We start from the raw sequence: 17377 nt of genomic DNA on the forward strand, positions 1-17377 counted from the left end.
GGGAGGGAAGGCACGTGGGCAGGGGGCTGCGTCAGTTCAGTAGCCAGATCTGAGAGCACCCCTTCCTATTTCTACCCAGGCCTCTTCCTCTGTACAGAGCAGTGGGACAACAAGAGATCTTCTTAAACAGCCTTTTAGAAGGTGGAATTAGAGTAAATGCTCAAAAGTGCATGAGCTGAATTGCACATTCAGCTTCCTTAGAATTTTCCTTTGTTGACTTGTGTTTCTTTTACAAGACTACTTATATCAAATAGTCTTGCATTTAGTTACTTCCCATTTTTTTATTTTTTTTTAAAGATTTTATTTATTTATTTGACAGATGGAGATCACAGAGAGGCAGGCAGAGAGAGAGGAGGAAGCAGGCTCCCTGCTGAGCAGAGAGCCTGATGTGGGGCTCGATCCCAGGACCCTGGGACCATGACCTGAGCCGAAGGCAGAGGCTTTAACCCACTGAGCCACCCAGGCGCCCCACTTCCCATTTTTTAAATCAAGAAATTGTCTAGATTAATATTTGGGGGAAAGCTGAAAGGTAATGAATTTTAAGACTGTGCTGTTGCATTAAATCTGTCCATGACTTAACTCTCTGTACCACTGGGTTCTCAGACTGTGGTCCCCAGACCAGTAGCTTCAGTGGCATCTGAGAACTTGTGAGGCAAGTTCTCATGTCCCACCATAGGCCTACTGTATTGGAAAGTCTGGAGGGGAGGCCCAGCAATCCGTGTTACAGTAAGTCCATCCAGGTGATACTGATGCAGGGCAAAGTGTCAGGACTGCTCCTCCATATAAAAGCAAGGATTTAAAATTTTTTTAAACGTGGTATTTCTCCCCTCTCATTCTCCACTAACTTTTTACCCCAAGTCAGAAGCAGTGGTGTTATTGAGGTGTAATGCCATTTATCCTCAGTGCTGTGCTTTGTTTCTGTGTATTTTCTATTTTGAAAGTCATTCACAGTGGTTGTTCACATAATACGTCTCTAATCATCCTTTCAAATTTTATTCTAGTGTGATTCATTGGAAAACCTCCCCTGGGCCAGAGTTCTAGTTGGTCTTGACTCTTTTTGCTTTTGGGAGCCCTAGAAATACCTTGCTTATAGCCCCTCACATTTGACTGCAGTGGGTTATTGACACTCTTTCTCTTTTCCGTGGTATTGGGAACTCCTTGAGCATCTTACGGTTCCTTTTTTCCCTTCCACCAAGGGGAATTTATGGCATATGCAGATGCTCAGTAAATATTTATTATGTGAAGGATGATGTGAAAACTAACAAAATAGTAACTTTCCAAGATTGAATATTACTGAAAGGCAGACTGGTGTTACAAGAAAGCTAAAGTGGGTGAATGTGAGTCCCCCTGCCAGCTGTCAGACCGCTCATGTACTTCCTCCCAGCACTGCTTCCTCCATTGTAAAAGTGGCCTAATTCCTATCTCACAGGTTCTTACAGAGTTCCTGACACATGGTAGCTCTGAAAAATGATTGCTAATTTTAAAATTCATACTTTATACATTTTCATGACCTTAGGCCTTTTATTATCCCACCTTGAGGTCATACTATATATTTTCTTACCTTTTTTTTAAAGATTTATTTATTGATTTTATTTTTATTTTTTTATTTTTTAAAAATTTATTTATTTGACAGAGAGAGCACAAGTAGGCAGAGCAGCAGGCACAGGGAGAGGGAGAAATAGGCTGTCCGCGGACCAGGGAGCTGGACGTTGGGCTCAATCCCAGGATCCTGGGATCATGACCTGAGCCGAAAGCAGCTGCTTAATCAACAGAGCCACCCAGGCTCAGTGTATAAGACCATATGATTTTGGAGAAACAGAGAAAGAGAGCACAAGTGGGAGGGGCAGAGGGAGAGAGAATCTCAAGTAGGCTCAAACAGATTCCACATTGAGCACAGAGCCTGATGCAGGGCTTAATCTCTTGACCCTGAGATCATAACCAGAGCTAAAATCAAGAGTCAGATGTATAATCAACTGTGCGGTCCAGGTGCACCTATTTTTTTACTTTTAAATTTATTTTAGGGGTGCCTGGGTGGCTCAGTTGGTTAAGCAACTGGCTTTGGCTCAGATCATGATCCTGGAGTCCTGGGATCGAGTTCTACATGGGGCTCCCTGCTCAGCAGGACTCTGCTTCTCCCTCTGACCTCTCCCCTCTCATGTTCTCTCTCTCAAATAAATAAGTAAAATCTTAAAATAAAATAAAATAAATTTATTTTACTCATTAGAACCAAAAAGCAGGGGCGCCTGTGTGGCTCAGTGGATTAAAGCCTCTGCCTTCAGCTCAGGGTCATGATCTCAGGGTCCTAGGATCGAGCCTTGCATCAGGCTCTCGGCTCAGCGGGGAGCCTGCTTCCCCCTCTCTCTCTGCCTGCCTCTCTGCCTACTTGTGATCCCTCTGTGAAATAAATAAATAAATAAATAAAATCTTAAAAAAAAAAAAAAAGAACCAAAAAGCAGATAGACTTGATTGAATTAAACTATTTATATTTTGAGGAGGACAAGGTAAAAGAAAGTCATATAGTGGTGGCAAAAAATTTTAATCAGTGTGCACTTTTGATATGAAAAAGGCTCTCGTGGTAGATTTGTATAAATATACTTAGGTTTTTGTTTTGTTTTGTTTTGTTTTACAAACAATTTCATTTTTTGAGTTGTACTTCTCAGACTATTGCAAAAATTATTGACTCTGCTGTGATTCCCAGGAATTTGCGGAGCATTTCTTTTTACATACACCTTCTAAACATTATGTGCAAGTCTTTGTTGCTTATTTAGGACACAGCTATATGTCCTCTCCCTTTAGGGGTCAAGGATCAAACAGTTGTACCCTTCATATATTGAGAGAATCAAATATTTATGTTTTAGTAGAAAAAGAATAGAGACTTTCCACAGAATCATTTTGCATCAACTACTAGAACGCATATGGCCAGTCCGGCACACTGGTGTAACATCTTGTTTCTAAGAGATCTGGTCCCTAAAAAAAATAGCAGGCAAGTTGTGCCACTGTTGGCTCCCTGTTAGGAGTTGAGGTTATGGCAGCTTAGCTGGGTAGATTGGAGGCTGAAGGTCTAGCTCACCCACCATTTTGGAGCAGAGAGCTTGGGGCCCAGAGAAACAACACATTCTGTCTGGGTCTCACTGCACATCACAGCCAGAACAAGAAATGTAGGTTCTGTGCAGTCCCATGCTGGGTACAGGACTTTTTGAGACAGTGCCGTTAAGGCCATTTTGGAAGAACCGCTTTGTACCATTTGATGCCAGGGACTTTTTTGATGCGGCCTGAAAAAAATAATGTTAAGCTTTTCTGTTGTTTTGCCTTTTTTTTGTTTTTGTTTTTTAATTAAAGCAATCAGTGATCCCATTTCTTGAACTTTTACCTCCCGCCTTAGGGTGGGATCTGATGGCATGGGAGTTAGGGATGAGGTGAAGATGTAGTCAGGAGGGTTTTTTGGTTCATTACTTCTTAGTAAGCGTAGCTGTCCCACCCCACCTTATCAGAGTAACTGTTTTGTAACATCCAGTTCAAGATGGCCCTTTGGACAAATCCTGAGGTTCTGAATGTTTCACTGTATTCAGGGCTGTCTGCCAGCCCAGGTTCCCTCTCTCTATACAGCAGTGAAAGACTCATGACTTAGGCACTTTTTTTTTTTTAAGATTTTATTTACTGAGATAGTGAGTGAGCACACGGGTAGGGGTGGGAGGGGCAGAGGGGGAGGGAGAGACAGAGGGAGAGGGAGAAGCGAGCCCAGCAGGATGCTGGGCTCAATCCCGGGATTCTGGGATCTTGACCTGAGCTAAAGGCAGATGCTTAATTGACTGAACCACCCAGGCGTCCCATGTAGGCATATTTTAATAACTGGATATAAATGTTTGAATCTCAACTGCCACTCTAAGGTTTTATTCTCTTAATTCAGGTTGCTGTCACATATTCTCTGGGAAAAGAACCTTAAAAGATCATCTACAGGGGCACCTGGGTGGCTCAGTGGGTTAAAGCCTCTGCCTTCGGCTCAGGTCATGATCCTGGGGTCCTGGGATCGAGCCCCACATCGGGCTCGCTGCTCAGCGGGGAGCCTGCTTCTCCCTCTCTCTCTGCCTGCCTCTCTGCCTACTTGTGATCTCTGTCTGTCAAATCAATAAATAAAATCTTTAAAATAAAAAAAAGATCATCTACATTTTAAAACCTCTTAAATGTTATATTTTGACAGGGTATTTATTTGGGGGGGAGTGTTTGGGAAGGAAGATAATAAAAAGAAAACTGTCAAAACAGAAATATTATTAGATGGGCCATTGCGCAGAAACCAGTATTAAAGTAGATCTGGCCTGATTCTCCCTAAGGAATTTTATTACTTAATGTGCCATAGGGATTTTGATGTGGTATAGTGGGTCATGAAGGGTGCCATCATGGTAAGGGTTTAAAGGCCATAATTTTCTAAGTTATTTAGACATGAGTTATCATCGTCATTCCATCTGTACACAAATATTTTCTCATTCAGGAGTTCCCCTTTCCTAGAGACTGCCAGGAGGCAAATCGGCTTTGCAGATGAAACCAAGCATCCCCTGGCGGTTAGGCAATGTTTTCTGGTCTCTTCGATGTCTAAGTGTGTTTTCAAAGGTTGGTTGGAAAGAGTATCAGAAGCAGCCTCTAAAGAGGGAACTGATGACTCCCCAGATAAATCTGATGAAGAATTTTGAACTTTGGTGACTTTATTTTTCCCCCAGTAAACTGTACTCATTCTTCCAGGTGAAATACTTCATCTGAGGTTAACCTGAGACAAAATGTGAAACAATCAAGTGTATCCCAGAAAACACTTGGAACCAGGACCATCAGAGTGTGGCCCACACACTCACTGGGGTCATCGCACCCCTTTGGGCTGATCTGCATTTCTATAGCCTTTGATTATTCTCTCTGATAAGTACTAGACCTTAGGGGAAATTCAGATTGTCTTGGATTATCAGGTAGAGGAGCTAATGACCAAAAAGTATTCCTTTCTAATTGCAAAGAAAAAAGAATTCTTCCTGGACTCTTAAGGTCAAATGCTTTTCAAGATTTAACGGCCACAGGTTACAGAGGTCTAAAGCAACAGTTACACAGCTTCAAAAATAACTAAGAAATTCAACTATTGTTACTCCTGAAGAGAAGATCAGCAAGCACGTGGCATGAAAGAGGGAAGTGACCTGAGAGTGAAATTAAATAATAAAAATAAAAGTTCATGTTTACTTTTGTCTTAAATCATAATGCAAGTGAATTTGAAAAAGCTGATTAAATGCAATACAATTTAGGCGAAAAGGAAAACAATGTATCATGGTTGTGCATGATTCTCAGCAAAGGCTGAAAAGTAGAAAAGCAACATGAAGGGAAAAAAAAACTATGAATAAATGTATTTCCATAAAAACCTTATCTTAGTAGTGCTAATCCACGTGTGCGCACACACACACGTACCACAAATAGTTGCACGTCACTCAGTAGGAAACCAGGCTACTTGCGGGCCAGTTTCCGATTTGTGGATCCTGCCAAACACTGGTTCCATCTGCAGCCCGCAGGTGAGCTATCCCAGTCACATGGACCTCAGGTTCCTGACCCTTCTGGGTGAGCTGTTTCGACCCTTGTCAACCAGCGTGATCATTGGTCCCCACTGGGACAGGATCACATTTTTAAAAACGCCTGGATTTGAAGTTTTCTCCAGTGCTTCGTCCACACTGTAATGAACTAGGGTCAGAGCAGATTTCCTGAAGTTTGCTCAAGCCACACCTGTGCCTCTGGGCTTTGGTGTATCCAGTGGTGTTCAGGAGGGTTGACCTCTTCTTCATAAGGCTTGTTATATCCTTTTCTCCCCTTGAAATCGATTCGCGGCAAGGCTCTTTCTTGTTTAGAAGACTTCCTAGGTTTAGGCTCTTTCCTCCGAGCTATTTTATCCAGCCAAGATTAATATTCTTAATGCACTGTTTCTTGACAGTTCATCCTCCAGCTCGCAGATCTTTGCCGGCTCCCCATATAAATAATAAAGGCAGACTCCCTAGACAGGCACTCAAACTGTCTGCCTCCAGCTTGCCTCTGCAGCCCATTTCACACTCATCCAGTGAGTATCCTCAGGGCCAAGCCCGGCCTGTGACGGGATGAATGTCCTTATGGGTGGCCATCAGATGGAGAGAAGAATCACCTAATTGACATGTATAGACAGTGGGGGTATGTAAAGTGGAAAAGGCCTGTGTGTGTGGTGGTTTCTTCCTCTCCACAAGGGCTCACTACTCCATTTTTGGGTCTCTCCAGCTTCTGCTTCCACTGGAAAGGGTCGTGAGCATCTAGAAGTATAGGCACTGGCTTTTTGGCCACATGAAGTTGTGAGGTCCTTCAGTACCATGTCCCTCTTAAAATTCCACCTCCATTTGTAAAATGAGGGGTTCAGTGCAGTTTTCCCTTCACAATGGATCTGTTTTCTGCCATACCCTGAGTGCCGAAGGGTTCTGTCCAGACTTCTGCCATCCCCTCTTGTAGCCCTTAACCACCTGTGGCTATTGAGCATGTGAAATGTGCCTAGGTAAGCTATATTTGGAAAGCACACACCAGATTTTAAAGATTTAGTATTAAAAAAACATTATAAAATGTTTTGATTTCTATTTTGATTACATAGTGAAATGATAAATCACAGATATAATGAACTAAATAAAATACATGATCAAAATTAATTTCACCTCTTTTTTTCTAATGTGGCTTCTTAGAATTTTAGAGTTGTGTATGTTGTTCCCATGTTTCTATCAGTCAGTGCTCATTCTAGAAACTCGATTTCTTATATGATGAAGAAGTAATTTACCTGCTTTTTAATTGTTCAAGCACATGAACTTCCAAGAAGTATGAAATGACCATTGTTACCAGACCAGCCAGAACAAAGAGATGTGTGGGGAGTGTCATGTCATTCTCCCAGTCTCATAGGCAGAGGTGTAATTTTTCTTTGGTGATTTGAAATAAGAGAATAACTTGCAGACACATCATTATTGTCTGTGAGCAGTTCTGGTCTGGGACTGAAAACGGCATTTCCAGGTTGGCGCAAGGAATGTGTTCTTCTCCACTGTGAGATCCTGTCATTCTGCCATTGCCTTTTTGTTCCTGGACTCAAGTGGTGATAGCCTGTGGGCAGCATTTGGGCAGCGGAGACATTTGCAGGAGAGTTGCATGACTTTATAAGTGCACCAGGTGTGGAAAACGTGTTGACTTTGACCCAGCTGTAGGATTTGTGGGCGGCTTTGAAAATTCATTCCATTTTCCAAGTCCCTGAAGTCACATAGAACTCCCCTGCGTATTTCAGATCATGCCAACAACTTCTCCTCTGTCCTGATGCTAACACATAGGATGTGTCTATTTAAAGTGAGTTCTGTGAATGCACCAAGATCTCCCAGGGAGCTGGCAAGACACAGCTGCTCTGCTAGAGTTCTTACTGAGATGGGATGGAGAGTAATGCATGTACACCTGCAGGGCCCGCCATCCAAGTCCCGTGCTTCGTAGTGAACATTAAAATGGCCCCATAGTCTTTGTAGATTACATTTCTGCTCTGCATAAAGATAGGGAATCGTTTCCAAATATGGTCACATTTTCAAAACTGAAGGCTTTCTTAAAGCTGTGTATAAACAATTGAATTCTTTACTAATTGCCTGTTAACTTCAACATACCCTAACACACCAGTGTAAACTTCAGAGAAGCTTTGACTATCTATATGTATTCTGAGTTCTAACTAAATACTGTGCTTCGGACAGCTAACTCTGCACTGATGAACCCCAGGTTTCATCTCTGGTACTTGGACTCAGGAGATAGTTCAAACAGTGTCTATGAAAAGTTACTTACAACCCGTTTTACTTGGTGTGAGAAAATGAACAATGCTGGTTCCGGTTCACCTTTTTTTCGGCCTGCTCTTCAGTATAAATATTTTTACTTTGACGCCCTCTGTGAATTGTAGTAATATGAATTTTCTGCTCTCGTAGAGTTTATGTGAGTGGTTCCAGAATCCCTTTGGAGCACAGCAGGCCACAAGGTTGGGCAGGGCTGGACGTAAGAGGTGTGGGGAGCGGAGGAGGAGGCTGGAAGGGAACAGGGAGTGGGTCAGATCTCCCAAGTGTGAAGACTCCCAAGTGTGCTGGTAACTTCAATCTCTTCGTGGGGGTAATATTTAAGAATTTCAAGGTGGACATAGAGGTGGTGGTGGTGTGAGGGACTTGACAGTTGTGAATCGTCACACAGCCTCAATGATAGCCAAGTAGAAGATGGGTTTGAGGGGTGTGGACCTGGCAACATGGAGACAGATTGGAAGGCTGATCCAGTAATTGAGGTAAGAAATAGAGAAACCTTGTGCTAAGCCAGAGACAGGGAAGAAAGGAGGAGTTTGATCCAAGAGAGATGTAAAAGGAGGAGGTGATAGGACTTAGATCTGTGGTGTGACAGAGAAGTCCACATCTGGAAAGTGTTCCTAGTGTCTGGCCAGATAAGGGAGAGGAGTGAGACTGTGGGCTCACTGGGCGAAAAGAGGAGAAGCAGGTTTGAAGGAAAAGTGCTTTGTGTGAGGTCTGAGAGGCACAGAGACGAGATCAGGGTGGTGTGGAGATGGATCAGGAAACAAGTGTAGGTCCATTTGGTCTAGAAGAAATTTGCTTAATGACATCATCTCCTGGAACCTGCAAAATACCCGTTGTAAGAAAAATATTAATCAGGAAATGGCAACTATAAAAAGCTGCTCAGACAGTAAGGTGCAAGTGAATCTGCTCAGAACAGGGAAGTGTTCTCAGTGGAGCAGGCGATGACAGAGATGGGGGGGTCGGAGGGTGGTAATTCTCATCCATCAGACCTCTGTTAACCTGCGGATGAAGAGTCGGGGAGCCTCCTGATTGCCTTTCAAGACGTATTCCAGGGTCATCTTTTCTAAAAAGCCTTTGAGCCTTCCATGTCTGTCCCTCAGGTTGAGGGGAACAGCTGGCCTGACTCTCTTCTGGGCTGCGGCTGTTCTTTGTAATACCAGGTCTGTGTTTTTGCTTACTGTGTGGTCCTTCCCAGAGTGGGTTTTTTGAGAGGAGGAAGTGCATAATCTCCATTTTTGTTATCTTCGACATGTGAAGTATATCCAGGATATCTAGCCCATAGAGAGTGTTCAGTAGATGTTCACCAAGTAAATGTAGGAGATTTAGACACAGGGTGGTGAAGTAGGAAGAGTAGCAGTCTGGACAGAAGAGAGGGGACCTAGGTTATGACACCAATTCTGCTATTGGTTCTTTGACCTGAGCAAGCTAGTTACTTTTGCTGGACCTTGGCTTCCTTATAGGCAAAGGAGATTGAATAGGAATCTGGGAAATCCATGAATGGTCTTCAAGAGTTCCCCGGATTTCTCGAGATGAAATGCAGAATTATGTATATTATGTATGTACATATACATATACATGAACACATACATATACATGTATAATTTCCCCTCCTTGAGGCTTTCAAAAGGACTATGGCTTAAAATAAGAACCACTGAATAAAATGTGGTGGCTTTAAGATTTCTGTATATGGAATTGGGAGAGGTACCCTATCACTAGGTGTGAGGTTTAGCTAAAGGACTTCTTTTGAGATTGCTTTAACTTTTTTTTAAATTTTTTTATTTTTTAAGATTATTTATTTAATTATTTATTTGGCAGAGAGAGAGAGAGAGAGAGAGAGATCACAAGTAAGCAGAGAGGCAGGCAGAGAGAGGAGGAAGCAGGCTCCCTGCTGAGCAGAGAGCCTGACGCGGGGCTCAATCCCAGGACCCTGGGACCATGACCTGAGCTGAAGGTAGAGGCTTTAACCCGCTGAGCCACCCAGGTGCCCCTTGAGATTGCTTTTAAATGACAGTCCACTTACATGGATTTTTGTATTTATTTAAAGCAGTGAGGGTGTGGAGGTGATGGAGATTGTGAGGAGATGTATGCTAAAGCTTCTTTGAGCCCATTCTTTTGCACTGTCACTTCTTAGAGTTTTTAAAATTCTATGTGAACTGTATAGATTATGGTTATTATGTGTTATCTCCATAAGTTGACTCAGCATGGGGCTTTCTTTCTTTCTTTTTTTTTTTTAACATTTGCTTTAGAAAGTTCAAGTGTGATTGTTTTTGGGCTCTTAGAAATACTTTTGTATGACAGGAGTTTTGTTTTCTGAATACTTACATAGAAAATAACAAAACAGAAAATGAACGAAGAAAAATGTTTACCATCCACAATTCTCATTTTTTAAACATAATGTTATAAATGGATAAGTTTAGTGACTCTTGACAAGTATTAGCAAACACTGGCCATCATGTGCTTGAATAGAGATACAACCTAACTTATTAGATGTATGTGCAATCATTAGAAAGCTTTGTTTTCTATCTGGTGCTAACTTGAAGTAGACATCTCACATTTAATTTCTGAAGTGCTTTGCAAAGACCAAATCTTATTTTATCAATGAGGATGGTGACCACAATGGCATTAGGAAAGAGCAGAAGTATGGGACATTCTTTTATATGCATTTTATAGATAAAGATACAAGGGTAAAGGACCTCTTGCAAAGAGCATCTACTTAACACCCATGCTTACCCAACTAGTGAGAGGAGGAGCTGAGATTTGAACCCAGAAAATCTGAGTCTTAAGCTTATGCTCCTAACCAGTCCAGTATATGATTTTTGTAAAGGGAGGTTCTTTTTTTTTTTTCCCTGTAGGGCTTTACTTTTGAAATTTTGAAACAATAAATATAGAGTAATTCTTTTATGATCATCATCAAGGCTCACACAAACTATATATAATTTAGACCCATTTAATCTGTATAGACACTCTACTCTCTTGAACAATGCAAGTTCATTTCTTCTGATTCATAATTTTCTTGATACAGAAATATTGTTTAGTACATCTTATCTGGCTATACTCCTTTGCTTTGTCCATAGGGGAAGTGCTAGGGACATTTTCCAGCAATATTCTATAGTGTTCAAAGCAACAACCAGGTGTTTTAGGAAGGATCTCAAATGAGCTGCTAGAAATGACACTAAGCTGCGGTGTATCTTAATGGGGGTAATTTACTGTGTGAAATTAGAATTGCAAAGAAAATTAAGATAATGAATTCTGTTGATTTCCTAGGAGACTTCAGGTAAAATATATTGTTAGTCTGATAGTCACCATCTGGTTGAGTTTAGAATTAGGCTGCTTATCTAGAGTCTGGTGTCTCCGGTGCCTGGGTAATACCAGGTCTCTGGGCTGCCTCTGGGTCGCACCTGATGGAGTCTAGAAGCCTGTGCTTCTGTCTGAATTACTCAGTCCATCACTCCCAGCCACATCTGAGTTACATCCTTGAGGGCTTGGATTTTTCCTCCATGACCACATGGGGTACTTGCTCTGAGCCTGTGAGAATCATTGTGGGGCATCCCTGTCTCTAGCTTCAGCTGCTGGATAGTAACTTCATGCTGTGGTGCTGCAATGTTTTCATCAACTACTAAGCTTGTCTTGTACTTGGGGTTCAGCCTATAGCCCTGGATTGCCTTGCAGAGCCCACCTTCCTGTAAGGTCCTTTCTCAAGGAACTCCAATTGAATTCATGAATCTTATTAATAGCCTTTCCATTGGGTCAGGGAGAAGACTAAGAGGTAAAACTGCAGGATAGAGAACTCAAGGAGATAAATCCACAATTAATTAACACTTTTTGGCAGACCTGTGTTGCTGATCCCTATGGTTCTCTGCCGTTATTGTCTATGGCTATAGCTTCCTTAACTCAGGAACGTAGAAGTAGCTTTAACATACTGCTTCTGCATGGATGACTTGTTTTAATTACAAATTACATTATCAACAGTATGAATGGGCTGGATAACTAGAAAGTAAGAATTTCTAGAAGGTCTCATGAAGAGAGTGGTTAAAATGGATGGCTTTATTAGTGTACAGTTCTCTTTTTGGAAACTTTTATTTTATGGCTCTTCAACTAATGGGGATAGTAAAAATAAAAGGAAGAGCTCAAGCTAAATAATCACCATTAGAGAGAAAAATCTGATGGAGGGGGGTGTCACTATGTATACTACTTTTAGATTTGAGGAGTTAGGTAATTTTTTGTCATATCTAATACTTTATTTTCATAATGGGCACCTTCTTTAATTACTCGTTCATTCTCTGCTTGTGCCAGACTAAGCTCTTTACATATCTTTACACACATGGTCCTCAATCCTCACAACAATTTTGCAAGTTAAGTATTAGTCATTCATTTGTTTGAGCAACAGATATTTTTGTGTTAAGTGGTTGTTATGACTCTGGCTGTGAACTAGATGGTAAGAAAGAACAGTGAAGAAGCAGTTGGAGTTCTGTACCCTTAAGGTGTTTTTCATTGTTGGATGGGAAAGACAGACAGTAAACAGGACATTAGAATGTCTTGTTATGTTCTTAAGACACTCTTCAGGGGAGTATAGATTTGTAAAAAGTTTTCAAAGAGCAGTGGTCATACTTTTGACCTCTCCATCCCATCTGAGAATCTTTCCTACAGAAATACCTAGACACGGGGCGCCTGGGTGGCTCAGTGGGTTAAAGCCTCTGCCTTCGGCTCGGGTCATGATCCCAGGGTCCTGGGATCAAGCCCCGCATCAGGCTCTCTGCTTAGCAGGGAGCCTGCTTCCTCCTCTCTCTCTCTCTGCCTGCTTCTCTGCCTACTTGTGATCTCTGTCTGTCAAATGAATAAAATCTTTAAAAAAAAATAAAAAAAAAAGAAATACCTAGACACAATTGAAAAGATAATTGGCAAGGATTATAATTTCAGGATTGCCCTAGTAGCAAAATGTTGAGAAAGCTCATTGGCAGGAGAATGGTTAAATCATAATGTTGTTTACGCACATGGGAATGTTGCACAGCACTAAGGTGAGTGAAGTAAATCTGAATGTGTTGACAACTGTCTGGGGTATATTGTTAGATGACAAACTCATGTTTTGAAAAAATCTGTATCATAGGAACATAGCACCTAAAATAACAATCGTGAAGAAAAAGGAACAAATTTATGCAAGAGCCACACCAGATTTTTAGCTCTGTTCTCCTTTAGGCAGAAGGTGTGTGTGTGGAGGGAACAACTTCTGTGTATTGCCATATTATTTCAATTTGACAAAATAAACATGAGTCCTTTTCAGGTATTTTAAATAGCAAATAAATTTTTAAATAAGTTGATGTTACTAGGGCAGAGTTAAGCCCTATAGGAACACAAAGGACCCAGACTGGATTGGGAGATGTCCAAGAAGGCTCTGGTGAAGGGAATGGCCTGTTTAAATTCAGGATGTATGTGGTCAGCCATGGAGAAGGACACAGAGATTGAGAGCATCTTGCCCAGGAGTATCCCAGTAGGCAGCCTTGGAGCTGGCCATCTCTGTGCTTTATTTAAAAGTTTGTGGGCGCCTAGGTGGCTCAGTGGGTTAAAGCTTCTGCCTTAGGCTCAGGTCATGATCTCAGGGTCCTGGGATCGAGCCCCACATCGGGCTCTCTGCTCAGCAGGGAGCCTGCTCCCCCCGCCCCCTCTCTCTGCCTGCCTCTCTGCCTACTTGTGATCTCTGTCAAATAAATAAATAAAATCTAAAAAAAAAAAAAAAAAAGTTTGCCCAGATTGTCCTGGGTTCTTCTTCACTTGCCATCACAGCGCATTAGCCACTATGCCTGAATACTTCTCACATTTCCACTTTTCCTCTGTCTCAACTGCTGCTGGCTTAGACGTCTATGTCTCATCTGGATGATTAAGAAAACACCCTCATAGGTCTCCTGGCCCCTTGTCTATACCCCGTGTCTCCCTTTTTTTTTTTTTTTTAAAGATTTTATTTATTTATTTGACAGACAGAGATCACAAGTAGGCAGAGAGGCAGGCAGAGAAAGAGGAGAAAGCAGGCTGTCCACGGAGCAGAGAGCCTGATGCGGGGCTCGATCCCAGGACCCTGGGATCATGACCTGAGCCGAAGGCAGAGGCTTTAACACACTGAGCCACCTAGGCACCCCTACCTCGTGTCTCCTAAGCCTGTCTGTCCTTCACTGGGCTGAGTGATCTAAAAATAGAGTTTTGACCTGGGTATCTTCCTTTTTAAACTTTGTCAATGGTCCTTCATAGATTCTGGGATCTAATCCCCCCTTCTAAAAAGCAAGCCTACAAGGCCCTACTTATCTCTCCCACTTTCTTCCCATGGTAACTGTTATTTAAGTTATCTGGAAATATTTTCATTTCTTTACAAATGCTGCTGCTTATTAAGCAGGGGGTAGATGTAGGTCAAGAAAAATATCCGTAATGTGGATTTAGTAGTTGTTTGTTAGCCTATTAACTTGCAAATGTTCTGACTAGTTACCCCTTTATGAGAGTTCATGTCTCTAATTTCATATTTTGTTGAGGTAACAATTTAGAAATTAATACATTTCAGGGAAAAGAGTCTTTTTAAGGTCCTTGGGGATATTTTCTTTTGTGAATACTCTTGAATACATGTTTCTCATGTCTGGAGAATCTGGCATTAATTTGTGTACTTGTCTATTCCAAATCCGGATATGCTCCACCTTTATGGAATACACACTGTTCTAAAAACACTACATTGACTAAACAGTCTTATTTGCTTTGGCTAAACTTGAAGTTAATGAATGGACTTGATGTACAATCAGATAGATGTAAAACTGAGAGATGGTCCTGAGAGTCACTTTAAGACATGCTGTGTATTATTCTTCCTTCCTTCTCACCTTCATTATTTTTCTATTGTTGCATGGCGATAAGTAATAGTTTTAAATAAATAATAGGAGTTGGTTTCATCTTGTTGATTTTTTAGAAATGTTTGTACTTTATAGACACATTTAATGTAGGACTAAAGTGATATACTAGCTTCTGGCTCCCTCTGGTGGACAATTGTGCAAAAATGCAAACGGCAGTCCTTTGGGTGGAAATGGGTTGTGTGAATAATTCTGATTGTTGGTGGGAAAAGGAACACAAGATACATTCTTATTTTTAGATACATCATAGTTATTATAGACAATATCCCCAGGAATAAAATACATTTCTATTAGATTATAAAATAGCTGTAGTAAAATACTTCATAGTAGCAACATACATGATACTAATGTTATTGTTATTTTTCTTCTTAGTAATGGCAATGCTAAATTGTATAAAATAAAATCAGAAACAGATTTCACCTCACAGCTTGAAAACAGGGCACATCAGGATAAGGCTGATGCTGAAATTTAACAGTGCCTAATGAGTCTAGGGGCGCCTGGGTGGCTCAGTGGGTTAAAGCCTCTGCCTTCAGCTCAGGTCATGATCCCAGAGTCCTGGGATCGAGCCCCGCATCGGGCTCTCTGCTCAGCGGGGAGCCTGTTTGCCTTCCTCTCTCTCTGCCTTCCTCTCTCTCTGCCTGCCTCTCTGCCTACTTGTGATCTCTGTCTGTCAAATAAATAAATAAAAAAAAATCTTAAAAAAAAAAAAAAAACAGTGCCTAATGAGTCTAAATACTACTTCGCAGATTATTCCAGAATCTTCCGAAAGCTAGATGTTTCAGTAATGCATAATTTTAGAATTTTTAGCAAATGGTTATTTTTATTTTGAATCAGTTTATTTTGATAAACTTACTATTTATTCATTCATGATCTAAATTTATAGACTGAAGATACTTTTATCTTTATTATGGGGAATTAATTGATACCCAGTTTTATCTAGGTGGTTGTGTTTTGCTTTAATATCAAATGTTCAACAAGGTGAAACCAGGAAGAAATTGCATAGTCTTTCAATTAAATTTTATTTTATTTGTTTTGTATAATGATAATTTTATATAATAAAAGTTTACATTTATTGAGCTACGCATTTGATGGGTATTATCTCATTTAATTTTTTCAGTAAACTCTATGAGGCTGATAGTTAGTTTTTGTTATTGACATTTTATAGAGGCTAGTAAAGGTGAGTTGAAGAGCCAAGGCTCAACCAGACATTCTTTCTCCATAGTTGTATGTTTATAACTTCAGCAATGTACTGCCTCCTGAAGTGGGCAAGAGATAGATCTGTGTGTGGCTAATGCTCATATGCAACTTCTGTGGAGTGCTGGAGACCTTGCTATTAGGTTTCCACATTTGAACTTAGAATTAGATTACTCAGCTCTGAGATTTTTGCCTTTCTTCTTTTTTCTTTTTTCTCTCATTTCGAATAGTCCTTAAAGAAGAGCCTCTTTAAGTTTTGTTTAGTTTTGGGAGTTAGGACAAATCATACCTGTTACCGTAGAAACAGGCTTCATGAGAAAAGTACATGTTAGCTCTTTGGGTTCCTTGCTAAGTCTTTGAGAGAGATGATCTTAGTTGTAAAAGTGGTAAGTAAGGGTAAAATCACTAGCTCCTAAAGGTGCCCTCTATAGGAGGGCACAGGTACCGAAGTCTTCATAAGGAATCTTTAAAATACATACAGATAATCAAGGGTTTAGGAAACTCTTTTTTCACAAATACTCAGAATTACAGTAAGGTAATTTTCTTAAAGTTGGCAATTATAAAGGATAGCTATCATTTAAATACTTTTCACGTATTAGCTTTTTAATTCCTATAATTAATGATTACGAAGAAACTCACTATGATTATAGGCAGTATCCAGATGAGAAAACCGAAGCCCAGGAAACTAAAGTAGTTTGCTTGAGGTTGGATGGCTGAAGACAGGCAAAGCTAGGATTTGAACTGTGGTTTGGCTCTCGAGAGTCCACATTCTAAACCACTTAGCTATTCAGCCGTGCTGCCCAGTAGGACTCTCTGTGATGATGAAAATGTTTGAGGTCTGGGTAGCACAATACAGCATCCACGGATGGCTACTGAGCAGTTGAAATGTTGCTAGTACAACTAAGAAACTTAGTTTTTTGTTTTGTAAATTTTAATTTAAATTTAGATAGCCTTGTGTGGCCAGTGGCTACTGTTTTGTATAGTGCAGCTTTACAAGACCTTTCCAATTCTGTAGAAGTGGAGGTACAAGACCTTTAATATTACCCTAACTCCTTGCTTTAATGATAAAGAAACGGCAAACTAGATGCTTAGTAATCTGCTTAGGGTTTCAAAGTTAAAGGATACAATTATAATCCAGGTGTTTATAATTTTCAGAAATAGCCCTTCCCCTCCCGTACTTAGTTGGTGTCAACAAATTTAGGTTTCTCCTGCCATTGTTAATACTAGGTTGTAAGACTATTAAAAAAATTCTTATCTTTTCTGAAATACATGTCCAGTTAACACTTTTCCTTTTTTCTCAGGTTATAGAAACACTATCACGACTTTCTCGCACACCTATAGCACTGGCCACAGGAATCAGGTAAGCTTGTTTCTTTGTGATTCATGTGTTCTATTCCTTCATTGTAATAGTTATTAATGGAATGGTTACTGTTTGTGAAGCACTTTGCATGCAGGAACCATGCCTCATTCACACAT

General features: G+C 40.7%; 1 protein-coding gene across 2 annotated transcripts in view; it reads left to right on the top strand.

Annotated features, from left to right (window-relative positions):
* VAV3 (vav guanine nucleotide exchange factor 3) overlaps positions 1 to 17377 on the top strand; it is a 363312-nt gene that overhangs the window by 151511 nt on the left and 194424 nt on the right. For both annotated transcript variants that reach the window (XM_080800645.1, XM_080800646.1), the window contains exon 3: positions 17203 to 17261. In XM_080800645.1, the coding sequence (XP_080656771.1) occupies positions 17203 to 17261 (59 nt within the window). The remainder of the gene's footprint in view (positions 1 to 17202; positions 17262 to 17377) is intronic.

This window comes from Martes martes (assembly GCF_963455335.1).
Source record: "Martes martes genome assembly, chromosome: 4".
NCBI lineage: Eukaryota > Metazoa > Chordata > Mammalia > Carnivora > Mustelidae > Martes > Martes martes.